At 53.1% G+C, this 24,077-nt stretch overlaps 4 protein-coding genes across 4 annotated transcripts; 1 reads left to right on the forward strand and 3 right to left on the reverse strand.

Annotated features, from left to right (window-relative positions):
- Positions 1 to 1,221: 1,221 nt before the first annotated feature.
- On the reverse strand, positions 1,222 to 2,789 carry PG997_002331 (uncharacterized protein; the record flags this gene model as incomplete). The annotated part of the gene is made up of 3 exons (XM_066806646.1): positions 1,222 to 1,433; positions 1,490 to 2,281; positions 2,345 to 2,789. The coding sequence occupies 3 exons, from the start codon at positions 2,787 to 2,789 to the stop codon at positions 1,222 to 1,224; spliced, it is 1,449 nt and encodes a 482-aa protein (XP_066673942.1).
- Positions 2,790 to 5,161: 2,372 nt separating this feature from the next.
- Positions 5,162 to 6,145, reverse strand: PG997_002332 (uncharacterized protein; the record flags this gene model as incomplete). Its single annotated transcript, XM_066806647.1, has 1 exon — positions 5,162 to 6,145. One exon carries the CDS (start codon positions 6,143 to 6,145, stop codon positions 5,162 to 5,164), a length of 984 nt encoding a protein of 327 aa, XP_066673943.1.
- Positions 6,146 to 6,970: 825 nt separating this feature from the next.
- PG997_002333 (Thioredoxin-like protein) lies at positions 6,971 to 7,882 on the reverse strand (the record flags this gene model as incomplete). The annotated part of the gene is made up of 2 exons (XM_066806648.1): positions 6,971 to 7,459; positions 7,700 to 7,882. Coding segments are annotated over 2 exons (672 nt in total), but the record flags the coding sequence as incomplete, so codon positions are not given.
- Positions 7,883 to 8,427: 545 nt separating this feature from the next.
- PG997_002334 (uncharacterized protein) lies at positions 8,428 to 10,359 on the forward strand (the record flags this gene model as incomplete). The annotated part of the gene is made up of 5 exons (XM_066806649.1): positions 8,428 to 8,499; positions 8,550 to 8,752; positions 8,821 to 9,262; positions 9,330 to 9,973; positions 10,086 to 10,359. 5 exons carry the CDS (start codon positions 8,428 to 8,430, stop codon positions 10,357 to 10,359), a joined length of 1,635 nt encoding a protein of 544 aa, XP_066673945.1.
- Positions 10,360 to 24,077: the final 13,718 nt, after the last annotated feature.

Here is a 24,077-nt window from a genome sequence, read left to right on the forward strand (position 1 = left end):
CTTCTTGCGTTGCGATGGAAAAAGAAATGTCCAAGGAAGTAAACAGCTGGTTTCGTATGGCCAAACCGACCAGGCCGGGATGCTCTTATTGGATCAATGCAAAGGCGAGCGCATTTATTGACTGACGATGGGCAATTGGGGCGATTTGTTTAAAAAATGCTGATCAATCGCGTTCGCCAAAAAGCGAATCCCTGTTCGCGCGCGTCACAGCGAGGGAGGGCAGCGCACAGAAGGCAGGCAGAACACGCTTTGCTTTATGCTGTTAAAGTGCCTCTGGTCAATGTCTGGGCTCGCTAGCGTCTGCTCATGCACTGGGGCCTGGGGTTGCTGCTGCTGCTGGTACATGTACGGGGCGCGACTGGGGGTTGGTGTGCAGCTTGCAGCTTGGGCGGGAGAGATGCAGGTAGAAGTACGCGACGGCTAAGCAAAAACTGGAGGAAAAACCAGGCTAGCTCCTAGTGGGCATCAATATTTACTAAGGTTTCACTGGTTGGTCCCTTCCGTCGTTTTTGTGCGTCATTACGTATTTCCTCTATTATTGGCATTGGTCGAGAGAATCGTTGTTTTTGTGTATTTCTCTCTTCACACCCTTTGGATCCAGATAATGAGTGGCTTTGGGTGGTGTCGATGATGGCATCTACCTATTCGGCTTACCTAAACTGGTCAATCAATTCGCTCTTCAACCTGCTCAACCCTAAACTACATAGGTAAGCTACACACCTAAAGTCAGAGAGAGACCAATGTGAACACTAAGGGATGCGGGAGCATGCTTGAGACCACTTGCTTGCACTCATCCGTCCAGATCGGAAAGTCCAAACTGTAGACACCAAAAGCTAGCCAAAAAAAATACTCATAGAATAGCATTGTGTTTTCCATGGTTTGCTTGCAGCACAGTCATTCCCTCGTGCCAGCTTAGATCGTATCCTGTCAGGAACAGCAAGCAAATAGAAGAAGGATACCTTGTATGCGAGCCGTGTGGCTTGTTGAATCGACCAACTTGCAGGTATACACATGACACATAAATTCGTATTCAAAGGCGTGCTTGCCCACTACACGCAACTGACTACTATATACCTCAACAAAATAACTATCCGGAAATATCATGACACATGCTATAAATCATCCAGTCATCAAGAGCGCACCCAGCTGGCCAAGCCATATGCCCAGAGGGGAGACTCAAAACTCCAAGCCTCCATCCCCAGGTAGCGTGTAAGCCCATTTTTACAGACTCGACAACACGGTGGAGTCTGCAAATACCTTTTCCACAACAGAAGCCAACGTATCAACCATCAACTTTATAGTCTCAGGCGTCGAGTTGTACGCCGGCATGAGCATGACGTGATCGCCCCTTTTCTCTCCCGCGCAGCCCTGTCCGTAGTAGATGACCATGTTGTAGGGGCTGCCATCGCCGTTGCGTGGATCTGCTGCGAAATCTGAAGTCGCGCGTCGAAAGGCTCCTTAGTGGCCTTGTTCTTCACGAACTCAATACCCCAGAAAAGCCCGCGGCCACGGATGTTACCCACGTGGGGGTGACTGCTAAGCTTTCCCTTCAGGAGCTTCTCTAGATACGCTCCCTGAGTTTGGACATTGGCAAGCAGCCCGTCCCGCTGGACAATCTGCTGGACCTTCAAGGCTGTCGCGCATCCTAGCGGGTGATCCTGGTAGGTGTGGCCATGGGTGAAGGCCACACCTTTGGAATCCATCAGGTCGGAAACCTTGTCACCGGCGAGGATGGCGGAGACTGGTTGGTACCCCGCTGCCAGGCCCTTGCCTACTGCTTGGATGTCGGGAACGATTCCCTCTTGCTCCCAGGCATGTAGCGTTCCTGTTCGCCCCATTCCAGACATGACTTCGTCCAGGATCAGTAGCGCGCCGTACTTATCGCACACGGCTTTCATGGCCTGGAAGTAGCCCGGCACAGCGGGTACGCAGCCAGAAGCAGCACCGACGACAGGCTCGGCAATGAAAGCCGTCACGGTCTCGGGCCCCAGTGCAAGGAAAGCCTTCTCAAGCTCCGACGCTTTTCGTAAGACAAACTCGTCATCGCTTTCATCTCGGAGACGTTGTCGATACTCGTTACACGGAGGTATACGGTGCACACCAGGCAGTAGCAGAGGCTCAAAGGGGGCTCGTCGTGCCAAGTGTCCTCCCAGAGCTAGAGATCCGAGAGTAATGCCGTGATAAGACACTTCACGCGAGATGTAATTGACACGCTGTGGCTCCCCTTTCCAGATGAAGTATTCGTGAGCAAGTTTCATGGCACCCTCCATCGCTTCCGAGCCTTGTATAGAAGAGCAATGTCAGCTGGATGATTACACCTGAACAGGAAGGAAGGTCTACTGACCCGAATTGGTCACCCAGGCTTTTCGGAAGTGGCCTTGCGAAGTGGCCTTGAACCATTCGGCGAGATCCCGCCTGCTGTTATTGTCGAAGAATCCATGCGCCGCATATGACAGCTGGCTGGCTTGGATGGCCATGGCTTCAATGACCTCTTGGTTGCCATGTCCGAGGCAGGTTACAGCCGCACCGCCACAAGCGTCCAAGATCTGCCGACCATCTGATAAGCGGATATAGTCCCCTTGGCCCCCAACAGCGATGGGTCGGTCCTCTCCGCCGGCAGATGCGGGCAAGCTGGGTGCCGCGCTCGAAGATGCTACCTCAACAGCCACGACCATGGTCTCGACATTGCGAGTCTTGTTGTCCAGAAGCACTTTCGGCTGGTAGCCTGGAGCAACTGCCGAACCCCTTGGGCTGTTCAACAGCGTCTGAACCTGCGTGGTGCTCGACATGATACAAGAGTGTGTAGGAGAACGGGAGGAAGTCGTCTGTCTGGCTGATCTGAATTCACGGGCATTCATGTGAGGGCTAAAGCACATGGCATGTCTCTGGACGACACGTTGCGGGCTCTTAAGTAGGCGGGCACACGCTTGTGATATAGGCCGTGGCACGTTACCTGTCACCCCCATCAGGGGCGATGGGGTTTGCGGGATTGGCAAGCCTGACACTGTATGCTGGGCAGTCATGGCAACGTAAGAAGGCAGGGAAGCGAAACGGCGGGGCAATAAGCATATCCGCTCCATGCACATTGACGACTAGTCTCTCGGCTCAATGGTACGGTGTATGTGAGAGAGCCTAGTGTAAGCTGACTAGGGGTCAGGAGCTAATGTTCGTTCGTGGATATAATGTGTACGCAACACTCGTGTGCGTTGCATGCAGCGAAACGGTGTACTCGTCTCACGCCTGACGCTTCGAGAACAAGAGCGACTCTGGTCTGCGCGGCGTTCATGGACGAGAGAAGTTGATAAGTCATCTATCGATCGTATGATTGGCCTTTTATCACATAGTATGGTGTAATTGGCTGAGTCGGCCAAGAAAAGAGAAGGGGAAGGAGAAGGTGAGATATAGAGTGTGCGATGAAGCATACTCGATATCGTATGTACCCGCCGGTATTGCGGAATCTGCAGTGAGGTGTTGCTGCTGAACTTGCTTGGCCACGGCCCGCGGAAGCTTTTCCGACAGGGCTCGAATTGAAAAACGATGTGTTCTCTCTATGTGTGACTGACTAGATGCAGCCCGCATACGGCTGGCGGCCTTAGGTTGTGTAGATAGATGTATTGCACATACAAGGTATTCATCGGCCACCTCGACGATGCCACCACTTACACGCACCGATATGGGCACAATTCTCGAATGGGAATCAGTAGCGCGGTCGGGAAAGCTGCACTAGGGTCTTGGAACAACGGCCGTTAGTCTCCAGGGTATTTGTCGTCCCGAGTGTTTGCAGGTCGAGGCATGACCGGTTACCAAGTTGTCGGGTTGAATTGGAATTTGAACCACGTTGGGGCTGCATATCGAGGAACCAGCCTTACCAACAACTCACATGGAAGGCAGGGATGCGGGATGCCCGTCAGTCACATGGTCCTTCGGTCGGAGTGCTGCCCAATGGGTTGTTTGACGAAGCCACGGCAGGAGAATTTGACTGAGGGCGGCCCGATTCCAAGAGGGAGACGGCATGCAAGCCGAAGCAAGGGAGAGGCCATGTGTTTTGTTGCGGAGGAATCAGGAATGCGCATCAGTAAGAAAGCATCCTGGCGTTGTTGTTAATGAGGCAGGGATGCCAGTCAATTGAAGGTATGGAACATTTGCATGCATGTAGGGAGGTCGATGAAAGCCATTGTCCGAGTGCATCGGGTTCATCACCTCCAGCCTGTGCAGGAAAGTGTCGTGGGGGAGGCAGGTACATTTGGGTACTTGTCTCATTCCATTATTCACCTGATGGGCGCCAGGGCGCCTCCCCTCCCGTACATACCTGCCGGGCCGAAGACACCGCTTTATTGCTGACCTCACCTAAACGTACCTTGCCGTGCGCCATGACATTGCTGACCGTCAACCCGAAACTGACTGTTTTCCCGACCAAATGAGGAGCCGACGAGGGGCGGACCGACCCTCAATCCAGTCAAGGTCACATCTCGACCGACCACGAGCCACTACCACTACTCATGCAGTCCGCAACACCTGCCACCTTTTATCTATCAATCAGGCCATTCATTCTTACACAGTGCTATCTTCTGCAACGTCTCTTGGTTGAATATGGAAATATGGGAATAATGGGAATAGGAAAGCGTCTGCTTTTGAGGGGACGAGTTTGCTCGGCTCCTCTCTCCCTCCTGGCCGGCTGCTCCAACTAGGACCATCTCTATCACGCAGCATGCATGCTCCTCGCCCTCGGATTGGCTTGGGACAACGAGGCAGTGTACACCCGTGACGCAGTTTCCATCTACCTGCGCAACCCGAATTCTTCAATACGACTCTGGATGGCATCCATAAGAGCACAGTGCACGCGGGGAGTGGTCCAACCGGGCGAGTCCGTCCGAAGGCGGACGGTGGGAGGATGAGAAGACGCACAGGTATGTCTTGAGTGGTCGGAAGGACGAGCACGTTTTCGATACACATTCTCCGTCCTGGATTCGGTAGCTCCTGCTTTCTTTTTCCCCCTCCATAGTAAAGCCCATCCTCCCTTCTCCCTCCCTCTTTCTGCAAGTGGCCATATCGGGATGCCGAGCCGAGACATATCATCCTAGCATGCCAACCGAAAGCATTGAACCCCTGATAGACACACGCAGGCATCTGGGCTGGGTGAAAGTGGTCATGCAGCTTAGGGTCAGATTTCTTCGTGGTGGAATCGCTCTGCATGCCACCCAGTCCGCGCAATAAAGCGTACGGTAACTTTAGCTTCAGCACATAAAGTCCAAAGACTCTGGAAGCCCCCAGGCTGGAGGCGGCGGAGAATACGGTGGTAGTCGACCGCGCGTTCGCCCACCTGCGTTGACCCCTTGCTGTCGCCAGCACCCTCAACAACTTCGTCCTCGGTCGCCACACCATAATCGTCGACGCTTTCTTCACCATGCTCTGACGGTGGAGCTGACGGTAGGTCGCATAGCCATGTCATATTCCTCTTGAAATCGTAATGATGAAGCTGGCATGGGTTTATGGGGATGATGCGGGGTCGGTGGTTAAACCTCAACAGACTCACGTCGACATACAATGTTTCCAGACGCGGTACACGCTGAAGCAAGGCTTCTATCTGCTGGTGATTCATCGCGGTGACTCTACCTATCCCCATCATGATGTGGCGTAGACGCCGACCGGTCGATGCAGCAAACCTACCGAGTCCGGCGTGAGGTGAAGCAAAATACTTCAGAGAATGCTGCATGCAGAAAATATCGTTCCGTGGCATAATCAGCTGCCGCATCAGAGAGCCGCGAAGAGTGGTTCCCCAGAGTCCCAGCAGCGGCAATTGTCGATCTTCTGGTTCCTGGTATCCTCGGATTGTCTGCATGCTCTGTAGGTTGCTCTCTTTGCTGGTCAGGAGGAGGGCCATGAGTCCCTCGATGAGTCTAACCTCGGCAGCCTTGAAATCCAGCCTGGCGTCAAGATTAACACGGTAGCGTTCGGGAGCAGATGGGACGTGTGAGCAGAACAACCGCGGGTTTTGCTCGGTCATATAATGATACAGCTCGAAGGCATTGTGTGCCGCTGAGGTCCATATCGCGTCTCTCAGCTCCGGAGGTAGGGCTGGGAACCGATGGAATATGGGCAGTGTCTCTGGCGTTGGATCTGCGGCTGTCGCGTGACTGGTGGCCATCACGGCGGGATTAACAGTAAGCGGTTCAGGGGGGTTTCCGTGGTATCAGCAGCTTGTTGGGGTATGCTATAGTATGGCGTGACGTGTCGAGAGGCAATGAGGTTCGAGACAAGCAGCAAGTGACTAAAGATAGCAACAAGAGGTTTCGATGATTTTCCTATTACCTATAAACGATATACCACTGACAACCAAACACGCTCACCTTGTATCGGAGAAACAAATGGTAAGCTTTCTATTATACTGGTTGAAGTAAGGGTCAGTATCAAGGAGAAAGTTTATTGCTCTGATGCAGTTATGCGCATCTGGTCCACTGCTAGAACAGTACCGCGTATAGTCCAAACGGTATTATTGTGCGGTATGGATAGTAGGAGTATTGCTGGTGTTAGGGTAAACTTGATAATGTACCAAGTATGTGTGAATGTAACCTAAAGTATACGATGTTTACTATTCCCTGCCTTTCTGGTGGTAACTTGAAATGATTGTTGCTTTCTTAGTCTCGAATGTCGGCCAAGCTCATGGCGTTCCTCGTCTTAGATATCACCGTATTACTATCATGGATGGCAGTGCATGTCAAACCACGGCCCTGACTATTCTTAATAGCCCCAATCCATGTTCGTATTGTTGTGTGGTATAATCATCATTCATTGCTCTGAAATTTTGTGGCTAGACTTGGTCGTAGAATGACAGGTTATCCGGCGGTCCCAAAACCTAAAATGCAACGAAAACACAGTAACAACATCTCTTCGTTAAAACATTCCCTCGCTGCCTTCCCTTTCGTAACTCTGGTCATCCAATTGGTGGTACTTCGGGCCCCTCCACTTACGGGATCCCGCCAGACGGCTCCTCCGGGACGGGCTTGGGCGGCATCTTAGCCCGAACCCCGAGCGTGCCCAAGGCGGCAGCGAAATCGGGCAAGTCGTCGGCCGCGCCCGCGACGTGGGCCCAGGTAACCTTGCCGCCGCCCTCCTCCTCATCGGCGGCGTCGGCGACGGCGGCCACAGCGAAAGCGCCGGCCGTCTGCCAGCGGGTGCCGCTCTCGGTGGGGCGGTTCCAGATGTTTTCGGTCTTGCCGAGCTGGAGGGTCTGGTAGAGGACGCGCGGGTTCAGGACGTGCCAGGTCGTCGACATGCCGAGCCCCCACTGGGCGTAGAGCTCGCGCTCGTGGTCGATGACGACCTCGACGTCCCAGTTGCCGCCCACCTGGATCACCCAGCGCTCCGTCGCCTCGGGGCTCGAGTGCGACACGGCGACGAAGTGCACGTTCTTGTGCTGCGAGGACAGGTGCGTCAGGGTCTTGGAAGACCTTTTCGGCGACTGGTGGGGCGTATGCGTGTCAGTAGAACTGGCTTCATGTTGATGAAGACATCAAAAGTTTTGTTCGGAAGGGGTGGTCATGATGAGTGGATCTCATTTTTTTCAGGGGATGGCTTGCGAGGATGAGATAAACAGATGTCAAATGAACACGCGAGCAAGGCGTGGCAGGTTCAAGATGAATGATGATGGATAGTAAAACAGCGTGCAAGAAGGACGGAATTAGTATACGAGTAGACTTACATGGACAGCCGCAGTGCCGTAAGAAGACGATGACGGTAGGTTTGTCTTTTGGCAGGTTGAGGTTAGGGTGAACAGGTGCTTTGTCGCCGGCTTTGGGGGTATAGCAGTCTCTTTCGCAGGCGGTGCCTTGAACGATTCCCACTCCTGGGCCAGTGCTGCTTGGTAAGTCGGCTGCTGAGACATGATGCCGGTATGGTTCAATTGGATGATGATTGTAGTGGGAGGCGGCTAATCGAGAGGAGGATGAGAAGATAAGGTTCTGCAGCAGGCAGCACCTACGACCAAATCAACAACACACCGAATGACGGTGTAGTTGTCAAGTTCGAACGATGTGTTGTTTGTTGTTCGGCACTGCGGGAGGCGGTGGATGCGCTAACAAGGGTTCGGTGGTGCGCGCGGTTCAGAGAAGCTTTATTAATGGACTCTACCTAGGTAATCACTGCGCTTCAAAATGCGGGCAGTCCCGGCTTCTGCATAAGTGGCCGCCGCCAAAACGTCGATTGATTGGGTTGAAAACTGAAAACCGAAAACCCTCCTCTTGGTACTTCCATATCGATCAATGAGCATACCGTTTTCGCCAAGACGGAGCATCGCCAATTGAACCGGCATCGTTGGAGAATCTCAAGTTAAGGAATCGTGTATATAGCCTCAAACAATCTACACTGCATCATCAAGAACCCCCCGGCTGACGTTTATATGCGCCACAGTGCTACTGATGACCCCGCGCCATGCATGAAATAATCACCCTGCAGCTGGGGCAGCAGAGCAATTATCTAGCCACCCATTTCTGGAACACACAAGTATGTCTTTCCGTCCGCCGCCTGGTAGATACTGCTTCTGACCGCAGTAGGAATCATACTTCACATTCGGCGACGATGCTGGCGAGTCGCCCGTCAACCATGACGTCCACTTCAGGCCCGGCCTCGGCGCCGATGGGACCGAGACCTTCATGCCCCGGACCGTGATATACGATCTGAAGGGCGGCTTTGGCTCCATGAGGAAGATCAATGCCCTCTACGAGGATCAGGAGGCCGAGACCCCTGCGGTACTATGGTGCGTCAGCTCGGATTCCCGAATGAAGAACGGGAGCACATCAATTTTTGACACACGTTCGTTGGCAGGAACGGAAAGACGGTCGTCCAGAAACAGCAGCCCATCGACATGAGCGCCTACCAGGAGAGCCTGGACACGGGCGCTGCCGCCCCCGAGTTGACGACCCAGAACGTGCGGTACTGGTCCGACTTCAGCCGCGTCTTCTACCACCCGCGCTCCATCGTGCAGCTCAACGAGTACGAACTGGGCTCGACGCTGATGCCGTTCGAGAAGTGGTCCATGGGCGAGGAGCTTTTTGCGTCCCTCGACAAGGACCACGACCTCATGGACCGCGACCTGCGCCCTTTTATCGAGGAGGCCGACCAGATGCAGGGCGTCCAGATCATGAGCGGCATCGACGACGCCTGGGGCGGCTTCGCCGCCAAGTACGTCGAGCGCATGCGCGACGAGTACGGAAAGACCCCTATCTGGGTCTGGGGTCTGCAGGAGCCCAACGCGGGCATCCCGAGGGTAAATTCTCATGCTTACCATCCCACCACCACGTTTCATCACTTCAATGTACTGACAGAAATACCAGGAGAAACGCTTGCTTCGCCTCACCAACAAGGCCAGGTCGATCGCCGAACTCTCGTCCCAAGTCTCGCTCCTGATCCCACTCTCCGTTCCCTCCCGGTCTCTGGCCTCGAGCGTGTCCCTGGACAAATCCTCGGCCTGGAACGTGACGGCACTGTTCAACGCGGCCCTGGAGAGCACCTCGCTCTACACGCGGCTCAAGTCCAACGACCGGGCCAACTCTCTCACCATGGGCAGCGTGACGGACATGCTGAACGTCTTCGGCAAGCAGACCATCGCGAACCTGCAGATGAGCCCCGTGGAACAGCAGGCTCCGGCTGGGGGCGAAGGCACGGGAATGCAGATCCTCTCGGGCCGCGGTGAGCTGATCTCGCGCCTCAACGAGATGAGCTACGAGGATGAGGAGGATACTGCTGGAGGACAAAACCGGGTAGAGTCGCTCGATGTGGATCTTTCCTCTCTCGACGAAAATCTAGGTAGTGCTGCCATCGCAGCAGCCCGCGGCGTGGGTCGAAGAAAAGCACACCTCTTCTCCCAATTCGAGACGGCACGAGGAGATGACGCTATCAAGGCTGCGAGCCGCGAAGAAGATGACGATCCAAATGACGACAGATATGGCCGTGTCCAAAGACGCCAGAAGTCTCATCGGTGAGTTTCCCCTTACCAGTCCCGGCAACAACCAACCAACCACCTACATCCATGTTTCCTCAAGGCAATGTACACATGTAGATGTACTGACTTTTCTAACTTGAATTCCCAGATACCAATCGAGCCTCGCCTATCCCATGCTAGACAGCTACCCCCGCATCTTCCGGGACAAGGAGGGCGCTGTCCGACGGGACCCCATCTCCATGCGGACTACCCTGTCGACGGACTCGTCGGTCATGACCAGGCTGCGAGGGCTGCGCACGACCGTCGTCCGCTCCATTGGGCTCGAGGACAGAGAAGACATCGGCAATGAGCTTGCGGAGGTCGCGGAGGCGTACAAAGAAGGATGGTCTAGCGGCAGTGATGATGACGATGATGACAACTAAGGGTGGAAAAGGGGGTTCACGCAAAATAAAACGGGCTCGAGGAACAGTGCTGATTGTGAGATGTTCATGGCGTTTGAGAACTAAAAAGTGATATGAGGCTTGTTGATTTTTCCATGGATATAAGCATGTATGGAATGAAGTATTATTAAATTGCACTGTGTATAAGCCCGTCCATCTGAATCCCTTCATGTTAGCCTACGGATGTACTAGTATTCTACTTCTTCTGCTGCAATCTCATCCCTTTGCTATGACTTAGGATAAGATAAAAACTGTCCCAATAGTTGAGTCGATCCGATCACGACGAGTTGACCCAACCGGGGAAAGGAAAGCATCGAAGCATTGCCCGATCAACACACACCGGAATGGAATGGGAAATTGTTCTTTTAAGTCGTGTTCGTATGTACGTCAAAGCCATCATCCATGATATCCTCCCGGTGAATCTTCTCAGCGACAGCCATCCAGCATTGATGGAAGATGAATCTTCTCTACTAGTCTCATACCCCCTTCACTCGACTTCCTCAGGGCGTATATTGGCTATTTAGATTATTGCCATACGAGCTTGTGTAATGTAAATACGTATATAGATACGGCATCTCATCACAGTGCCTCGGAGTCACGATAGAGATTGACACACCACACCTCACGCCCAGCTATACCTGTGATGAGCTCAGGTCGAACCTGTCACATCGAAAGGGTTTAAACATAACCGAGCGCTTTTCACCATAATCCGAGTCTTGCTCGCTTCCTATTTTGCCTTTCCGAATGAAGGAAACTGATGTATTCGTAAACTTTAGGGTCTTCTTTTAAGCTCCTATATCCTATGGCTAGTAATGAATGGTATTGTAGCGTTATAACACAGGTGTATTATCATGCATGCATCTAATTTTCGAATATTACACCAGCAGAGCCAGCTCACTGATTTCTCGTGACATCTTCTCTCCAAGTCGAGTAGGATGCTATGTGTATCTACAAGTCAAAACGGCAGTGCTGCCGGGGCCAGTGCTGTCATTGTGCCTTTACTGTAAGGCCAGCTTCGGCCGAGCCATAACAACCACCAACCCCTTCCTCCACGTCCGTCTGGAAGCAAAGAGAACTCAACGGTTTGCCAGTCGTGCTTCAACACATACACACATACGCAACAGCACATCGATGACTGAAAGCGGAAGTGTTGATCAACAACCTTCATGACACGAATCCACCACACAACTTGCGCATACGCGCCAAAGTCGAAGATCCATTGTATGTCGCCATCTCCTACGACTCGATCTCCGCCACTGTGTGATGATATCCCAGCCAACGACTCAGTACTCTTACAATGATTTCTTCTTCCAGCGTTTTCGCCTCTCTTAGGACCTAATGGTTCTTACTCAGACCAGTGTCGCAAAATACGGGATGATCAAGATCGTCGTCCCATCCTCTCTTCCGAGCAGACGGAGGCAGTCAACAGCCAAAGTGCCGTCTCTCCGATTTTGCTCGTAGCTAATATTCTTCTCATCATGTTCTACGATTCTCGAAGCCTTCCCCTTTCCGTATAGAGTCCCGGCTGGTCGAACTAGTCAGGTACGACGAGACGCCGACATCTGCTGCGAAAAGATGCGACTCGCACCACACCAAGATCCCATGTGAATATATATGAATAGAACATCGGCTAGTCGGCAAACCTAGCGCGCGCGATACCCTACCGCCCGAAGAAGAGAACGAATAGGAGAGAGGGAGAAACTACTACGATTGGTATCCGGAAATCGGATCTGGTTTACAGCCGATGGGGGTCTCCCTATGCGAGCTCCCCTTCCTCGGAGAAAGCCTCAGGCTTGCCCATGTACCTCCCTGTCTCCTCCTAGATGAGAGCGCCACCCAAACAGACGACAGCAATGCCAGATACCAACATACGGCTATAGGGATCGAAACTAATTGGCACATCTATCTTAGCAACAGCGGGCGGAGCCCGCCCGCCCGCCCTTTCCTTTGGCAATACATTACACATACACAATATTCTATATAAACGAGGTCAGCTCCCATGCTCAACCAGGGGTTAGGGGGCAGGCATGACAGGGCAGGGCTATACAGGGACTACCCCAGAGCTCTACCTGACGGAAAGAGGCCACCAAGCTTGCAAGTTAGATAGAGTTTAGATGCATTTCTGTTGGAAAATGGTGCCATGATCCCTCTCCCTCCAAATTCTCCTCCCATTGCCCCTGGGTAGAGCCCAAAACCGAACGTATTCGTAACAGGACAAGCATGATGACTCCCCCATGTTCGAGAAACAATAGATGAGAGGGAGGTAGATAGGTAGGGAAAGGGGGGACAGACAACCCATCCATGGATTATTGTGTGTATCGCCCACCCTCAACAATAACGGTGATAATAGCATAACACAGCATGGGGAGGGGGCAGACATACGGTCCGAGAAACCCAAAAGAATGATTTCCTCACCACCCACATGGCGAGTCATATCGTCATCCCATCCAGGCAGCTGGTGACTCGAAACCCCGACTCTTCTCCATCTTGCTGGTTGCTAATCCCGAACGATGACTTCAATAGCACCAGCATCAGACCAAGGCTCGAGGAATGGAATCATGGAAATCAGTGCCTATCTACTTTTACAGCCGTAGCTACGTCGTAGGGCTCGATCATCGTGCCACTTTCAGAAGAGGGCCTTACATCAGAAGTAACTTGTCAATACGTAATTGCGCCACCGCCAGCAGTGTTCCCATCGGCGGCGTATCGAGGGTGGCTAGCCGATCTTTCAACGGGCGGCGACATTCAAGGCTTGGCTGTTCAGCTGGTGTCGTAGTTAATAAGTAGCGTGGCGTGGAGGAGAGGCCTGGGCCCTGGCCCGGCACCTGGCATCGCCAACGGGCTGCCTTGATTCGGCACACAGGAAATGTTAGTGACTACCCAGCATGATGTCGTAAATATCATCCATATTAAGGGTCCTGTCTTTCACTACATACTAGTAACCAAGGCATGCTGGACTCTACTGGCCCTCGGTACCACGTTCGGCTTGTCAAAGGTTTGGATGCGTGATGTGATGTACCTTGCATATAGGGCCCCCGACGACCGGACTGTACGCCGAACTTGCGGACATGAAGGAGACCAGGCCCAGAACACACGGTGGTATGACTATACAAGGTTAGCCAGAACAGTAAGTCGTCTACCAGACTACCAACAAGTGGGATTTATGCCGCAGCCGCAGTAGACTAAAGAAAGACAAAAATTCGAGTACAGGTATTATCCCTGGGTTACGAAGTTGCCTCTATCAGTGATCGACCTATGAGCATGGAACAACCCGCCGAGCCAGCAAGCGAGCCAAAGATCAGACTCCAGAGGAGGGAAAAAAGACCTTGTCCTAGCTGTTTCAGAAAGTCGATCCGCTGAGAACGGTGGGATGATGGGCCCCGGTATGTCTTCCGTGGCCCGGCGGCAGTGGCATTTCTACCATGAGTGCCACAACGCAGCCGGGTTAAATCCTGCTCATGACATCCACCAGGGGTAAGTCAGGTCTAGAATGTCTTTGTCAAAGGAGCTTGCCACATTTTTTACTTTTGGTTGAAGTGGGCTAGTGGTCCAGACACGAGGGCGAGGCGAAGAGAGCGGCGGCGACTATGAGGTAAAGCTTCTTGCTCTAGCTGCTTGCTTCTTGTGTTCGTCTCCAACCTGCCATCATACGATGCCAGGACACCACAAAAAAGACGAAGTGGCAAGAGAGCATGGGGAGTATCGAGCATACCGAGGGATGACGCACATGGGCAAAAGAAAAGAACACGAACTTAACCCAGTCTGAACAGTTCGTGTCGGGCAGAGCAGGGGCTCGGATCAGGGCTTGGGATAGCAAGAAGCAACAGGAGATGTACCTACCAAGTGTGTACATACGAACGAATGACTTTGACTTCGTCATGATGTTCCCACGGCATGGCATGGCATGGCATGGCCCCCACATCTTCTAGAAACAGTATCCTTGGAGGAGAAGCAGCAGAGAAGACGACACTCACTCGCCAGCATGCATACCGTGGGCCGTCAGCACAAAGTGCGTGTTAGACAACGTGGGCGGCAACCCAAGAAACCTCGCTAACCATTGTTTCGAGAGGAGAACAGGTCGCGCGCGCGAGAGAGAGAGGTGCCGCCCCAACCACCAACCACCCCCCAAGGGTTCTTTCTCCCTCTGGTCCCTAAGCTCGCGATGCCGATCCCTGAATGCTGCGTGGCTTCGAGGGTTAAAAGGCCCATTCGTACATGGAAAGTGGATGTGCGATGGGGAACTAGATCGAAAGATGAAACGCAGAACTCGCGGTTTTGTCTAAGCCCAAAAAAAGCCTTAAAGATGGATAATGATGCCAATGGACAAGATGAAACACGCAGATCACAGGGGCCTGCGAGCCGCCCAACGTCAGTCAATAACGGCGGCGGCAACGGGCATCGCATCACGAGGTAGGGAGGGAGGGAGGGAGGGAGGGAAGGAAGAGACGAATATTATCCGTCGGCCGAACTGCATGCATCTGAAGGGGTGGGAGGAGCCAAAGCGGTGCAGACGAGCTGCAGATATGCAAGCTGCAAACTGCAGCTGTCCCCTACTTACCTGCCGATTCAAGGAAAGAAGGGGGGTGGTGATATAGACTAAACTGGCCCTTCGCCGGCGGTGCCATGTGATGGATGTTGCTTTGGGCTAACCAACAAAGTGTTATAGTGTATGGTTTCGTACGGGACGAAGAGACATGGCGTCCAACTGCCTGAACAGAGCCCGGCTCATGGCTGCCGAGATGGGGGAGACGGGAAATAATCTTGTTCATTTCATTTCCCAGGCGACGGGTCACGGGACGCTATCATGCGTTCCTATTCTCTGGCCGCTTAAGAGTGCTGGGTTCGGTGCTAGGCGCCGGTTTCCCCTCCGTCCACCCCTCTATAGCTGGCGGGATACATGGAGGTTGCTGGCGGGGATGCACGTAATCAATCTCAGACGGGCTCCTAGGCTGGGGGCTTTGTGACGAGCGCGCGCGCGCGCAAGAGCGATGCGTATCGGCGCTATAGTCGCTATATTGGGCTGGGGAGACAAGTAGCGCAGAGGGTGGGCCGTCTTGGCCGCTTCGGTGCGGTGCAGCGCCGGACGTGATGTCGAAATCCAGTTACAACCAACAAGCACATCACAATGCCCATCGTCTTTCCTCACCCTACGGACGGACCCTAAGACCGAAGAGACCTAAGACGCTGGAACTTGCGGAAAAGGACGGGTCGAGTCAAGGTCGGATTAGGTTGGGCGGGCCATGCGGGATTGTCTCAGGAAGCCAAATACAGGCTGCGAACAGGGCCAAGGGCAGTAGGCTGGGAGGACTTTACCCGATATAGAGGGCATTCTAGAAGAAGCTGTGACGAAGTTGTGCCTGTTTCAGGTTTCTGGCCAGGGTAGCGTCGTCGTCGAGGTTGGAAAGTCGCAAAGTCGCAGAGGCCAGGGTCGCGTAGCTTCTGGAGCAACGACCGGAAGCGGACTGGCGTCTTGTTTCAGACAATGCCAGCTTCCTGCATACCACCGTACAGCTCATATGGGAAGAGTGGGGAGGCTGTTGGGATTGCAGAGGCACCGCGCGCATGGCATTTTCATCTGTCATCTTTTCCGAGCGTGCGTAATGTACCTGCCGTTGCTTGGTTACTTGCTCGCCTGCGCCATCTGAATTATGTAGCATTATGGGCCGAGCAAAGGTGAGGTGAGAGAGACTCGCGCACTTTGTTTTCGAGTATGTAGGTACCAGGAAGGGGACAGAAAAGTGACGATGGCCTATCCCTGGATTGACGACCTGCATGTCGGCCCTTCTTCTGCATGAATCAGGCACACCAATCAGTGCTCTACTCAGGGTTCTTGGCCCTGCTTTGCGCACATACTCGCAGCAGCAGCGGCGGCGGCGGCAGCGTAAGAATGAATCCTGGATGAGAAGAAGAAGAACATTGACGAAGCAAGCGAGGAACGAACGGACGGACGGACAGGCCGGCTGTATGCCGATTTGGCTCGAGGGGTCCGACAGACGGACAGGTCCCGTGTTGGACGAAGGGAGGGCTAGCCAACTAGCCTAGCCTCGAAGGAGAGGGCGAGCGAGCTATGCTCGAATCCGACTACGGGCTGCCCATCACGACGGGTAGACGAACTACTTCCGCTGAGCAGCGCTGGGATTACCATGGTTTGTTTCAACAAAAAAGAATTCGCCGATATCTGAGCCCATCTCTAAAATGGCGTTTCAAGTTCTGTAATAATTCTCCTAGAGCGAAGGGTACTGGGCAGATCTCTCCTCAACGTCGCATTGGACGGCGATTGATTACCCTTACTGGGCGGCCGCTGGCACCTTGCACCCAACGCAGCCTAGGCGTCTCCCGGCGATCTGGGGCAGTGAGGCAAGAACGGCGCGAGGGTGATGGTGAGAACGGACACCTGCTGGCAGACCTTTCATGTTTCGATTTATTATTAGGAGCTGGGAAGAAGCTATTGCTACGATACAAGCTCGAAAGCTAGCAGCTGCAACGACTATCAACTCCACCCTTCGGAGGATTTTTTCTGGCTGTCACCTTGTCACCTGCAGTGGTATGCTGCTAATACTCGGTAATGATGCAAAGTCGCAAACAAACCTGCGCTTAATGTGTCGTTAATTCCAAGCCAAGTAGTAGATCTGCAGTGCAGTGAATGAAGCATGCAGCCTCGTGACGAGGTCCATACCTAGGTCTGCAGCAGCAGCAGCAGCAAGTCTGGTGACCTGTTTGGTACCTGCTGTATTCCTGGCCTTGCCCTTCCCACTTCTCACCAGGGCCAATTTCTACTACTGCAGGTCTCTATATTGTGTTTATAGTAGCATGTATCACCTCAACGCATATGCGCCTTGGCAAGGTGATCAAGTCTGTAAGTGGCTGTCGATGTTGGGTAAAAGTGGCTTATTTCCGAATCAAATGCACGTCCTGTACCGGTTCAATGGGGCCCAGACGAAACTCAGTATTCCAGTTCCGAGCGAGCAGAAGAGCCTCAAGATTCTGAAACCGTAGTCTGCTCATGTCATTGAACCCAATATCGATCGTGGGAGCGGAACGGGGTCAGGGAGGCGGGCGAGCGCCGCCATGATGGCAACCCAAACTTTGCGATATCGCACACATTGATGCCCGTTGACAAACGTCAACATCGTCAACGACATGTTCGAACGAATAAGCTTCGAGCTCTACCCGTACTTCTGGCTGCATCACATCTACGAGAATTGAGTTAATGCAGATCTAACGACTTCGATCTTGATTGGCGATGGCGGACCACTTTCCCATCTGCTTCCCTCCCGGCCATGGGGCTCGCACTTGGAGAATTCACGTTACGTCCAATCGTCTGCATGGCGAATGGAGACTCTCAAGTGTGCCCGTGATCAGTCTGGCGCGTGCATTCTCCTGCCCTCTACCTCCCGTCCAATGCCGACGATGATGTGGCTAATGTGCTGGCTATAGAGCCGCCAGGCCATCGAGTATGCGGCCGAGCAGCGGGGAAGCAGGTCTTGGGGAAGGCGGCCGGCGGCGTACAGAGATGCCTGGATCGAATCGATATCATGTATGGAACCGGCCGCCCGTTGAAGAATGGAATGGCTGGGCCAGGTTTACGGTAGGTGTATTCTATTTATGGCGTGCGTTGTCATCCACAGCAGCCCAAGGCATTGATGCAGCCGATATGGGGAGTGGGAGAGAAAAAAGGAAAGACAGAGTCTGACGCGACCAATCACCGGCCTGAAGAGCTCTCCTTGTCCGACCAGCGCAAGCGATACGCAGGTTCCCCGCGGCCTCATTGGCTGCCGTAGAAATCCATGCACCAGGAAGTCAATGAGACAGGAAAATTAAGCTTAGTGAAAGTCGGCGGGAAAATAAAAGCTGATGTGAAACAAGACACTTCAGTGATATCCGACCTCAAGGGCGCTAGCAGCATGTTTAATTGGGATGACAGCTTTTGGGGGAGGCGGGCGAGCGGGATTTTGCCTTTGGCTTTGCATAGCGACCGATTGAGCGACTGGTTTGATAGCGACTTCAATCGTCAGTCAGTCGGTCAAATCTGCCGTACCAGCGCGTAACGCCGGGCGGGCTTTGTTCCATAGGGTCTTCTGTCGCACGAAACAGATAGGCATCGCGTACCAAGAAACACAGCACAGAGGTCGTGACTTCCAGAATAGCAACATTGAGGAGCCGAATAGGAGGTTTGTTTTTAGAGCTGTAACACCCAATCGCTGATCTCCGCGACTTGCGAATTCAATCCGTACCTGACGGGATTTTGGTCTGCCTTATTATGTGTGCGCGTTTGCGTTGGTGTGTGTGCGTGTGTGTCGCTCCATCAAATGAGGTATCTCACGGGATAATCGTCCCTCCCCGAAGTTCCCTACAACGTTAGCGAATGGCATGTAGCGGATTAAGGCGGGCCATGCTAGTAATAGAGTGGGGAAACAAAAACAGCAACACCCTCACTGCCGATGAAGTTTCGCAGACCGACAGTCTCGCGCGAAATTGCGGAGGAGTTTTGCAGTAAGCGACGATGTCACCTTGCTCAGCTTGGCTGCCTAGCTCCCTTGCCAAATCTCGTCATGAAAAGAATACGAAGCGACCTGGTTGCAGTCCAATCCCACCTCTCCATGTGTGCGCATGTCACAACAAATCTTTCCTCGGATCCAGGAAGGCAGGAATCAAGAGAGTTCGGGGGTAAAAAGGACAGCCTTGCTCTAAAACTTACGAGCATTGAACACCGGATCGAGAAGTTCATGCAAGGGTGGCGGGACGATCAGGCAAGAAAAGTACAAGTAGATGTGGTCCAAGTTGAGAGAGAGCGGGCTGGCTTGTGCACTGCTTTTTTGGTCTCTTGTCTCGACTGCTTCCTCTTACAACGTAACCCCCTTAGCCAGTTCGCGCCAACGCGCGATGTCATCGCCAGATGGTTTCAAGTTTCAGAATATGCTGGTTATGGTGATCAAACAGGTCCTCTTCTTTGCTGCCACCCTTCCGGCAGGGCGGCGTACCTGCCGCCGCTCTGGTGATGTCAAGCTCCGGCGCCCTCGGCCCCATTTTCCTGTGATTGCTGGGTGGTTTTTTGCTTTCCGCCCTGCGAGCTGCGAGCTGCGGGCATCAGCCGTCACCTGTGGGTTAGAAGCAAGTCTGCAGCTTTGACCTATCAGAAAATCATCACCTGATTCTGGTGCCCGGAATAGGTTCCCCGTATAAACCGGCACTGGGCGGATTGTATCATTTCCGTCATCAACCAAAGACAAAAAATAGAACTTCTATTCGAATAGGGAACGTCTCGTACGGTTGACCAGCAGTACCCCGCATACGTCAATCCTCGGGCGCACAATACCTGGATAGGAAGGTAGGTGCTTCATCCTGTTTATCTTAGGGGCACATTGGGACCAGGAACATTGTCCCAATGGATTGCATTGATGAACTTCGTCGCGACAAAAAGTAAATATCTGCTAAGAGACACACTCGAAAGTAGTGGCTGCCGTTGAGTGCCTCTATTGCCATGCAATAGCCTGGCTTTGGATCATGGTTGCAACGAACGGGCTTGCATGAAAAAAGAAAGAAAACTCCTATGCCGCTGAGCAACTGGAATTGCGTGACCACTGGGTACCACAAGCCTGTCCGGCCGTTGGTTTGTTCTTCTTCCAGTCTCGCATTGACTTTCGTCCAGTAGCGCATTTATCATAATGACTCGTCTTTGTCATATCGGCAGACCAGTCTCTGGGACATTATGTCGTTAATCTGAGGAAAGCCACTTATGAGAAATCGTTTTCCATCATTGCCAGCCGAATGCACGATAGGACAGTGTGCCCTGGCTGCCGGGCCTGCTGCAAGCTTCCATCATCGCCAATGTCGCCATGAGGCTGGTACAAATGCAAGAGCTGATCAGCGTATGGTCCACGACTGACTCGGACGCAGCTTGGCGGAGAGCGGTCCATCATCGTGGGAATATGTAGGGAATATGCGCGTCCTCCCGTATGGTGCTAGTCGCATTCCAGGAAACGGAGGGGATGGCTGGGAGGACACGGACGCGGACGCCAGAATACCTGGCAACAGCTTAGCGCCGATATCTGGGAAACTAGCTGCACTCTGAGGCATTGCGCCAGGCTTGTTTCACATTGACAGGGTCTCATGAGAAGCCACAGGGAAGCCGCTTGCCCAATGACTTTTAGGGTCCGAGCCATGGCAGGGGACCCCCCATGTTCCTATGCTCCCATGCTGCTTGTAGCGAGAAACAAGGATTGCAGGTCGGGTAGAACTCATCTGGAAAACAAAGCATCCAGGAACCATTGGTCTTTTTTCGCCCTCCTGCTTTGCATTGGAATTCCGCGTCGTGCGTATTTGTGTACTTAACACTGGCAGTTGTTTATTCTTCTGCCAGAAGTCTTAAAGCGGCAAGGAAAAGCACCGGCACTTCCCACCTGCGCGCTGTAAGCCCTGCTGGAGTATGCTGAGATTTTGATGTAGTATACCTAATCGATAATGCTCACCCAGGCTCCAGCTGTCAGCCCCAGCAGCGATAATGACAGCTAGATACCGGCTCACTGATTCATGAGCCAAAATCATGCGTTAGAGATCTAGTAATATTTGCCGGTATACCACATGCTTGCTGTTACATTGAAGGACACGGCATATTAGGATTCTCTGATGCTTTGACTCGGGAAGAACACTGCTCGGGCTTGGATGGGCCTGCCCGCCTCACGATAGACAACCGACTCCAAAACACCAAAAAGCGCAAGATTCGTAGACTGCCAGCATGATGCTTCCATTACATCGTCGATCGCTCGGCAGAGCCACTGGCCTACTGCTTGCAGTATGCAGTACGCAGCCTGGAGATTTGGAGCTTCAGCGCCATGTTCCTGCAGACGGAGATTAATGTGGTCCGTCGGTTGGACCCCCTACCGAACCGGCAAGACTCAGGCAATTTTGGAAAACCCATACGTTTCCCCGTAACTCTGAATCTGCTTCTACCTGCAGGAACAGAGATCGCCCAGCTGACTATATGACTGACTCTGTGCCTTCCTTTTGCCGACTTACGTGTAGGGCGGATGGCATAGTCAGATCATCATCATCATCGGCATTGGGAAAACATGTAAACATGGACGTCGTACGTGTGGTCCCGGGGCGGACATTACCGCCGGTAGCGCAATGGTTTTGCCGACTTATTGGGTAGACCAAGATTACAAACGGCTAGTACCATCGACGAATACCTTCGATAGACCACTGCCCAAAATGCACAACTAGACACAGCTATTAGTTAGTTCGCAAACTAGGATATACCGAACGCTATTCTTAATATTATTGAGATGCTCTCTCGCTCACCGCAAATACCGGGGACAGACCGAAGCCGCATGATACAGACAGATAACGTCGAACGGACGCGGCTCAACGGGAAGGTCGTACCTACGCCAGGGACAAAGTGCAGGGAGAGTGGGACGGGGCAGCCAGCGAAAGGTCGCCAGACCCATGTCATTGTACCGCGTTCCTGCCGAGAGAAAAATCTACTTGCCGCCTTTACATAGGGGCTGTCTATGCTCAAATGGGGACGAGAGTGTTTCCCGGCGACAGTCCCGGAACCCCTTCGTCACGACTCCGGGGTGGTGGTGAATGCGTAAGGGCCAGTGGCTGGGCCCCGAAAACTCTAAACCCAACCAAAAACTGGCGAGAAAGCGATACGCCATGCCTTACTGTATAGAATCCAAATATCCCATGAAGATGCCAAGCCTGTGCGTTTCCAATTACCGAGGAATAGGGTCTACATGCGAATGCATGCCCTGACGTGCGCATGAAGAGGCTCAATCTTGTTCCCTTTCGAAAAGAAGCCGTGCATGTGCTGGCAGGTCGGTCAGGTAACAGCTCGCGCGGGACTATCATCTTACTCAAGGTTACAACAGCGCTCTTATTGGGTATGAATATGCAAGACACGGACACAGAATGGCGGGCGTGTTCACGGCTGCTCGTCAGTATACAAGGCTTGCAGGCTTGCTAATACCCGACAGACAGCCTGACTGACATGGCTGCCGGGGGCTCTACTCAGGAGGACCGTGAGAGGGAGTCCACAGGCGCGGTCTTTGCACACCTGCCTATACTGCATGGAGTACTGGTTCCTGAGAGCTGCTCCACGAGCGTTGCATGAGAAAGTCATAATCCTTGTCACCTGATCTTTTTGTTGTTGTTTTTTCTTCATTCCTCATCTTCCATTGGGAGCGGAGTACAGTCGTGTAAGTACTACGCAGACCACGTACAACCCGAACCTGATGGGCGCGCACAAGTGAGAGAGGGACAGAAAAAGAGATAAGAGAAACAGGAACAAAAAAAAGAAGCAAGCCAGCCAGATAGATGCTCCGGGGCAGAACAAGCTGCCTGCCAGGTTGAACAAGAGTCTCTAAATTTAAACCAACATAACAATAACCTGGAGGGAGCACTCCCTCCCTCCTGCTCAAGTAAGACTGTTAGCGGGCACTTGCACCGCAAAAGCAATTAAGGCAAGAAAGCACCAGGTCGAAGCGAGAGACAATGTAAGCGCAAGATGCGCGTTGATTAGCCGACTCGCATAATTAGTGCCGTCTTATTCTGAGATGCCCCCCCTCCAAGCTCATTGTGAGCTGACAGCAGCGCTCGCTGGCCGGTTCATCAGATCAGTGCTGTTAGACAGACAATGAAGCTCTCGAGATCAGGACAGTGGGCCCAAGGATTTCCTACCTATCATTTTGTATCCGTATCATGGAGAAAATGTGAGCATTGTCCTCTTATGCGTACCCGTACCTTATTTCTTTCTTCTGCCAATCTTTTCCTGTATGTTGTGCTCGTGTGGCCTGCATACAGACGTACAGGGCGGGTGTACTTTGCTTTGGCCTGATGGATGGGACTGCGGTATCCTTAACTCAACTTTCCCGCTATAGCTACTTACATACATGCCGTAGTAGAAGTAGTAGTAGTAGTAGTATAGCTGAATTTGCATACCTAGCAACTCCCGCTCTGTCTCTCATTGTCATGCTGTGTGTACGCCCTCGGTCTCATTATCTCATATCCAGAGCCCCGGCCACAGTTACGTCCCATCCCACCTTTGTTCCTGTTGCTTGCAACGTTGGCCAGGTCCATGGCTTGCCTGGATCCCCGAAATGCACTGGGGGAGAGACAGACAGAGACAGAGGTACTGTGGTACTACGGGAAACACGCACACACTCTCTGCCCTCTGCCCTCCCCCATCGTGGCCAGTGGGAGGTAGAGGCACGATGGAGAAGTGCGAGGTTGCGCAGTGGCAGGGGGCCCAGGGACAGGCTTCCCTGAAAGTCCATCAACGATGCGATGCGATGCAGGCCGGGCCCCGCCAGACAGGCCAGGCTCGAAGCTGGTGGAGGAGGTAGAAGACGTGAGGAAATGCTAGTCGGCGCTTCGCTCCTTTGGGCAACCCTCCCTGGCCCTCTTGTTCTAGTGTACCTTTTTTACCCTCTTTCCACACCTCAGCGGCCAGGCACCCCCCCTGCCGCCGTTACTTCAACCGCCAGCTGCTCCGTGCCACCCATTCAATCATTTCTCTCGTTCGACAACAATTACTGGACCCTCCCCCCCCAACCCTTACACTAATCGGGATGCAGAGAGCGAGTCTACTACGCGTGGCCTGCTTTCCTAGCGGTACTTCGGCTCTGGGCGGTACCTTTTCGCCCTGGGATCGGCGCGCCTGTACTTACTCGCTGCAGTACCGGGTCCCCTTCAGCTCA

Source organism: Apiospora hydei (genome assembly GCF_038363865.1).
Source record: "Apiospora hydei strain CBS 114990 chromosome Unknown utg000003l_segment0_segment0, whole genome shotgun sequence".
Lineage (NCBI taxonomy): Eukaryota > Fungi > Ascomycota > Sordariomycetes > Amphisphaeriales > Apiosporaceae > Apiospora > Apiospora hydei.